At 32.7% G+C, this 7,587-nt stretch overlaps 2 protein-coding genes across 2 annotated transcripts; both read left to right on the top strand.

The window, feature by feature from the left end:
* Nucleotides 1-225: 225 nt before the first annotated feature.
* LOC118041439 (monothiol glutaredoxin-S6) lies at nucleotides 226-916 on the top strand. Its single transcript, XM_035048779.2, has one exon. It carries the CDS (start codon nucleotides 322-324, stop codon nucleotides 628-630), a length of 309 nt encoding a protein of 102 aa, XP_034904670.1. The 5' UTR covers nucleotides 226-321; the 3' UTR covers nucleotides 631-916.
* Nucleotides 917-5,676: 4,760 nt separating this feature from the next.
* LOC118041440 (monothiol glutaredoxin-S6) lies at nucleotides 5,677-6,734 on the top strand. The gene has a single exon (XM_035048780.2). The coding sequence runs from the start codon at nucleotides 5,773-5,775 to the stop codon at nucleotides 6,079-6,081; it is 309 nt and encodes a 102-aa protein (XP_034904671.1). The 5' UTR covers nucleotides 5,677-5,772; the 3' UTR covers nucleotides 6,082-6,734.
* The last annotated feature ends 853 nt before the right edge of the window (nucleotides 6,735-7,587 follow it).

Raw genomic sequence — 7,587 nt, 5'->3', positions numbered from 1 at the left:
TATCATTTTCTTATTTATGTCACCTTTTGCATGTTAATTAATTTTCAGGATAGAAAGTAAGATTCTACAGGTCAACCTCAAGTAATCATCAGAGTACACAGGGAATCAAATTGAATACATATTCTTAACATTTTATTCCCTTTCAGCTGATATTCTATCAGGGCCGGAAAGAAGAAAAGAACGCAAGCTATCCCCTCCGAATGGCTAGCATAAATAGACCATCCAAGGATGACAAGTTCTTCAAAGCAAAGCCCTCTAATCTCTCACAACAAACTTCACAAGTCATAACATTCACTTTGCCAACTTCTGTTCTTCGTAGACATGGATATGGTGAGAAGGCTGGTTGCTGACAGGCCCGTGGTGGTCTTTAGCCGGAGCACTTGTTGCATGAGCCACTCCATTAAGACACTTATATCGAGCTTCGGGGCAAATCCTACAGTTTATGAGCTGGATCAAATACCAAACGGGAAGCAAATTGAAAAGGCATTAGTGCAGCTAGGATGCCAGCCAAGTGTACCGGCTGTTTTCATAGGCCAAGAGTTTGTTGGTGGTGATAAGCAAGTCATGAGCTTACAGGTCAAGAATGAGCTAGCCCCGTTGCTCAGGAAGGCGGGAGCTATATGGATTTGATCAAATGGCAGCCATAAGTCATCAAATTTGCACTTGCTTTAATTCAGTACTGTTTGCTAGTGCTCGAATTTTGATGGGCTTGAATATACATTATCGAACAAGGCTTTAGATATATATTTTATAGAGTCTCTTGAATACCTGATCGTTTTTCAGCGGTCAGGATTAACTTTTTTTTTTCTTTTTTCTTTTTTAAATTTCTGGCAACCATGTCCTACTATTATCTCCGGTCTGTACTAAATGCTAGTGGATGCTAAATAAAGGAGACTTATAGCTTAATTACATGATCCATTCGCAACATTGGTTGAGCACATTGGTATTAATTATTGCCTTTAATTTGCAGAGATTCAGTTGATAATTGGATGATGTCTCAGAACCCAAAATATTTATGTGACATGATATTTAGTTTGTAATAATTAATCAAGATATTTAGATAAATAATTTTCTTCTTTTTAGCTCAAGAAGCATCAAAATTAATGATAAATCTTAATTAACTGCAAAAACAGTCTAATTAGAAGACTTAGGCCATGTTTGTTTCCAGGAATTCACTTTCCTGGAAACCATTTTCCTCACTTTCCCATGTTTGGCAAATACATGGAAAGTGAGTCAAAGGAAAGGAAATTCTGGTCAAAGGAAATGTTAACATTAATCTCAGGAAAGTGTTTTCCGGTTTTTATTCTTGGAAAACACTTTTCTGAGCCTGCGTTCTCGTGCTTTTGTAACTGTTCATGTTAATTGCACTGTTCAATGAACAGTGCAATTAACATGAACAGTGCAATTACGTATATTGTTTACTAAAAAATAGTGAACAGTGCAGTTCTCTTGCACTGTTCACTTGCTTGCGGAACTCTTTTTTTTTTTTTTTTTTTAACATTTAAAAAAAAAATAGTTTAGATTAAATTTTATACCTTAATATTTTATTCAATTTTATTACATGCTAAAAATATTATTAAAGTTATAGTTTTTGTCGGATGTATTTCATATGTAATGAAATTATAAATGGTTTCATGGAATAGTAAAAAATATTTTACAACCTTATTTCGTATGTAATGGAATTATAAATGGTTTCATGATATATATAGTTATATTTTATAAAATAAGCTATGTATGAATATAGGATATAATAAAAAAAATTCATCATTATACATTTTAGATTTCATTTTTTTTTATTGTAAGTGATTAAATATTTTATATATATTAAAAATACTTTGATGATAAAATCATTAATTTTATAAAAAATATAATAAATGACTTAAAAAACCTTAAATTTCAAGAACAAATAATGTTAGTTTTTGTATTTTAGGGTGATTAATGCTCTAAAATATATGAAAACTATTAAAAAATAAAAAGGTTTTGAGCCCTTTACCCGAATGATTCAAGGGTATTTATACACTTAAACCTTGTCGTTTTCAAAGAAAAAAATAACTGAAAAGTCCTTTGCTTTCGATGGCATTAATAGGAGACAAACATCTATTACATATTGTTAATGAGATGGTAAGTGGGGTAGATCCTTTAAGAGACCTTTTATACATATACAAGTGTAGGGAGATCATTACCTCATAATTGAATAATTCATGTAATTGTTCTAGAATAGGATTCTTTAGTCTTGGATACTCGAGACCTTAGATGTAACCCAACTTAGGTTAAAAGGTGTTATGTAGATCTAGAACTAGCCAATTTTAATAGGAGATTTACTCGTTGATTGAAAATTTTTTGTTTTTATTTTTCAAGTGAAGTAAAACTTTCCAAAGATATAATTGGAATGTAGGTTCCTTGCTTTTATATATTCTTTGAAATTGACCCACCACCAGTTGAGAATTATTATAAACTTCTAAAGAATACGCATTTAGGGTTTCTAATAAACACAACCCAATTACTAGAACCCACCTAGAAGAGCTTTGTATTTTGACACATTTTTTATAGCTAGGAATTCAAAGCAAACCTTAGATTTAAAGACCTGCTCTTCTAGACTAATCACAATATTCCACCTCTACTTCCATTGATATTGGAAGATCCATAAACATAAAAGTTATAAGTGGGGCTTGTTGTGGTTATTTAATTGGTGCATCTTGTGTAGTAAAAGCTATAATTGAAGATTGCAGTTCAAATATATCCCTTGAATTCTTAAAAGTACATTTATCAATAAAATTTGATAAGGTTTTATCAATAATATTTATTAAAGTTTTACCATTTATGGTTGGTCGAGGTTTGTATTAAAATCCAAATTATCTTAGTTTAATGGTCCATTTTACTAGTCATCCAGATATTTCTAATTTATGGAGGATCTGTCTCAAGGATTGGTTTGAGAGTATAATGATCTGGTGGGCATTTTTTAATTGCTATTTATTTTGTTTTTAAGCTTTTTATATTGGAAATTTTATTTTTGATTTTATCTCTTAATATTTTATTAATTAAAATTTTGTTAATCTAGAATTTGAATTTGACTTTATGATTTATTTGGGTTTATTTTCTATGAAATGCTTGCCTCAGAACTCGGGTCACGAGTTTGAAATATCAATTTAGGTCGGCTTAAGTTTTTTTTACAATTATTTTTTTATTTATTTTATCCTTGTATAAGGATATCCCAATATATGTAAATAGTGATGTGCAGCTGCATAGTTCGCAAAGATATATATAGATAAATGACAACTTGGAAAACGAAACAAGCTCTTGGATATATACTCTCCTAACCGTAAAACAACTAGGAACATGGAAAAGTAAACCATGTGATAAAAAAAAAGAAAAAAAGAAAAAGAAAAAAGTAAAAAGTAAGATGCCTGTATCCAACTGAAGAATATCATGAGATTGAAATTCATCGTGCTGTCATGAGTAGTCTTCTTAACTGGAGATTTAGGGCATAATTAGTATATATCGATAAGAAACTGATCCTGTCATATAATTTGATGTGACTTCATACAGAAATCTTGATGTGACTTTCATATATTTTGTTGTACTTGCATGATTACACACACATTAATGAAACGTGAAAGTATGGTTTTAAATTTTCCTTTAATATCGTCTAGAAATTAAAGCATTAAATGGAGGTAGCTCACAAAAATGAAATTTCCGACAAGATGGATATTTTGCTGATATGATATCTCAAGAATCTTGATCTATATCTGTGATGCCAGGAACCGTCCTCGCTCGCGTTCAGCCTTTTCTCATATTCCATTTCTAGACAACCCTACTTGACTCACCAAAGTTGACATTCTTGGCTGGCTTCCTCAGCAGCTGTGCTTATCCTCTCTGTCATTTTCCTGTTAATAGCATGGCATCAAAGCATGATTAATGATGACTGCAAAGAGCTCTAATAATTCAATCTATAATTCTCCATTTTCATAGACTTGTTCATAACGAAGACTGCAGGTTCTGTAATTACATTTACGAAGCATACGCCGCATATATGTTGAGAGAATAAGACGGAGCATCATGATCATGCTTAATTTGTACATTGAACAGATGGAAAAGAGTCATGAACATGAAAATATTAGTAGCTGGGTTGAAGGCAAAACATATTCAAGTGGCCCTGCAAGCTAATCGAAGCCTTTGGCTTTATCTCATGATCTAGCCAGTTATGCAAGCGGATGATCCTCCGTACTTTCTGTCTGTTTTTCTTTCCTGGAAGCAGATATAGCTTGTGTGACCTAGATAAATAGATATTTTGGATGTTAACACTAGGAAAATTGGAAGAGGGGCTACATCACAGTACTAATGATTCGAAGTTGTGTGAGCCCAAAAGAAAAGGTGACGATGATGGAACTGTATTTGCAAATAGAGTTGTTCATGCTTGAATTCTCAAGGTATTCTCACATGGGGAATATCTTTCCATCATCAGTTTGTCCATGAATTTTAAAATTTTAAACACAATATTAACTGACATCATTACATTAAAGGAAAGTAATTCTACTTGACCCCATTTCTTTAGAAGTTCTATTCATGAAATAAAATAAGAATCAATCTATGTGTAAACTTAAATCGCAGCGCATGTGAGGAATTAGAAACGTTGACAAGAGAGTGAATTGACAATAAGTGAGAGCAGAGTGCTTTATTCTTATTTGCTCAAGCTGTTGCTTTGAAGGAAATGTTCTTGTTTTTGTAGCCTATCTACCAGGATTCAGAATTTTAAACAAAGTATGGCAAAGGTAGTATATTGAAAGAAACCAATTAGAAAATAATATAAATTATATGCTGAGATCTTATTTAATAGCTTATCCTAATTTTAAACAAAGTATGGCAAAGGTTCTGCAATGTGTAGAAATCGATAATGTGGTGGCTCCACTTGGTGCCTTGTTCATCTTCTGGTATACATCAACAAATACGTGGTTTTTGTTACATCACCCTGCTGCTAAGGGAAGAGTATTGAGTCAGGTCTCTCTAAAAGCATCATTTTTTTCGAGCTTTCGGTTTTCTTCAAATTGCACTTGTGCGAATCTTGCTGTAGAGGAAAGTGTCTTATTCAAGTGGATAAACCCAACCCATCTCCACCTCAGCATGCAGATGCTCAAAATTAGATAGAACTGAAGCTATACGATTTTTTAACGGGAAAACTAAGAAGAAAAAAATCTTGATTAATCGAAATTGCAAATTGCTGCCTGGACTTCCCAACCCAAAGCTTGCCCACAAGTTAAAGAGGTCTCCATGGCATGGAAAAATGCAAATGATTCACCCAATCAAAAAATCTTACTAGCTTATAGGTTGGGGCCAAGAACTATTATATCTTGAACGTTTAATTACTAATATTGTAATGCAAGCAAGTTATGTTTGTACAGTTTATTGGACAGGTTGAATCAAGAAATGGGTCATGTAAGTCCTGTTATTAGAGCAGAAAACCACATTTTTCTCGCATGCAAATTGCTATTAAGAAGGAAGCTAGGGAGGTCTTAATCAAGTAAATCCTAAATTAGGCAACTGGGGAATCTAATGGCACATCTTCTTAACAGTTTTTCGTCAAACCCTCATTTTCTATCCCTCTGTGGAGTTCAACCATTTAAATGGACAGTATAAATAGCCTCCATCTCCACAGGTATTCAAGCTACTCATAACAAAGCCTTTTAGAGTCTCAACTATCTACATCAACATACACCCGTCTCAAGCCTTTTAAAGTCTCTCAACAACCACTTCAAACTCTTTGAAACCTTTGTGACAATGGATGTAGTGAATGTAATGGTTCAAGAGAAGCCAGTGGTGATATTCAGCAAGAGTTCTTGCTGCATGAGCTACTCCATCGAGTCGCTTATGCGTGGATTTGGAGCAAATCCAACGATTTATCAACTAGACCAAATTCCAAATGGACAACAAATCGAAAGGGAACTAGTAAAGATGGGGTTCCGACAGAGTGTTCCTGCTGTGTTCATAGGCCAACAGCTGATTGGTAACGAAAGGCAGGTGATGAGCCTCCACATCCAGAACCAACTAGTCCCATTGCTTATTCAAGCAGGTGCAATATGGATTTAGAATAAGTAGTTTCTCTCTACGCAATAGGACATGGATCCATGTCACGCCGCAGAATGTTTAGATAAGCTCCTAGTACTGTTTCTTTTTTGTTTGCTGTTTTCCCCATTAAGACAAAATGATAGGTGACACTGCTCGGAACCTCTTTATGTTTTAATTTTTTCCTGACAAAGTTTCAGAATTTCCACGCATCTACGCTAGCCTAATAAGGATGCACTGCTTTTGTTTCTTTCTACGGGCTCAAAATCAAGCACAAACACATTTTGTGTCGAGGATAACCAGTGCTATTGAACTTCATTTACTGGCACACATACTGCTATGAATGGGACAAGAACTTTATTTACTGGTGAACTTTATTTCTACCACATTATGTTGGAAATATCGAGTTATGGTGTTTGTGGCCCCTTACTCTCCTTGTGAAGTAGATGTCAGAGACATGAGCCTACGTAAAATTGCTGGAAAGTTCCTCTTTTGCAGATGTTGCTTAACCTAATGAAATTTAGTCACCTAGAACCTTAATCCATCCCGTACACCCACATATATATGGGATTGAAGGAGGATTTTAACAGATGAATTAATACATGGACCTGTTTGACAGATTGAAGTTCAAGTGAAAGGATAAATGGGTATTGTAGACTATTTAAATTAATTTTGTAGGCTAGTGACCGTCAATGATCTTTGAATAAAATTTTCAGAACTTAATTTTCACCCTACTACTTTGATGTTTCGTTCGGAGGGCCTTTTTTTAGAATTAACGATGTACGTTTTCTATAATCAATTAATTGGTTAGATGATTGACTTTATTCATATAAAAATATTTTTATTATATTAAGAAAATTATTTTTTATTTTTAATATTTATTTATATTTAATTTAGTTACTCTAGAATAAAGATATATAGTACTTAGACAAATATTATACGAACAAATTTATAAAAGTATTATAATTATAAGATTCATGGCATATTAATTCATATTAATTAAGTTGTCCCTAAATATTAATTAAGTTGTAGAAAGGGGTTAAACAGAAAGAAAAAAAATATAAGTTGCCACCTAATTTTATAGTAACTAGAAACTCTAATTAGTCTTCAGAGGTTCTGGATAATGAACTGATTATTTATGTAATGAAAAGATAGATACCACCTTATATATTTTATTTAAGATAAACTGTATTTTTATTTATTTTCAATGATAAATATATTTTAATATGATTTGCCTAAATTGATATGCATTTTATTCAAAGTATTGTCATTACCCACAAAACAAAGTAAAAAAACTAGAGCCCCATATTGAGCCTTATCATCTCGGATCATTTGGTGGACCATATTAATTGGCCCTATAATTTATTAATTAACATTTGAAAAATAGGGTCTTACATCATAGAATCATTTAATATAAGGTATTGAGATATTCATGATCATGATCAATTGACTAGATAATGTTCAATTGATAAGATCTAATTTTAAATTATTCCATCCTAGATTATTTAGAATAGGCACACTTATATATGA

This window comes from Populus alba, chromosome 14, assembly GCF_005239225.2.
Source record: "Populus alba chromosome 14, ASM523922v2, whole genome shotgun sequence".
Taxonomy (NCBI): Eukaryota; Viridiplantae; Streptophyta; class Magnoliopsida; order Malpighiales; family Salicaceae; genus Populus; species Populus alba.
Note: the sequence above shows the minus strand (reverse complement) of the source record. Positions and strands in the feature narration are given on the sequence as shown.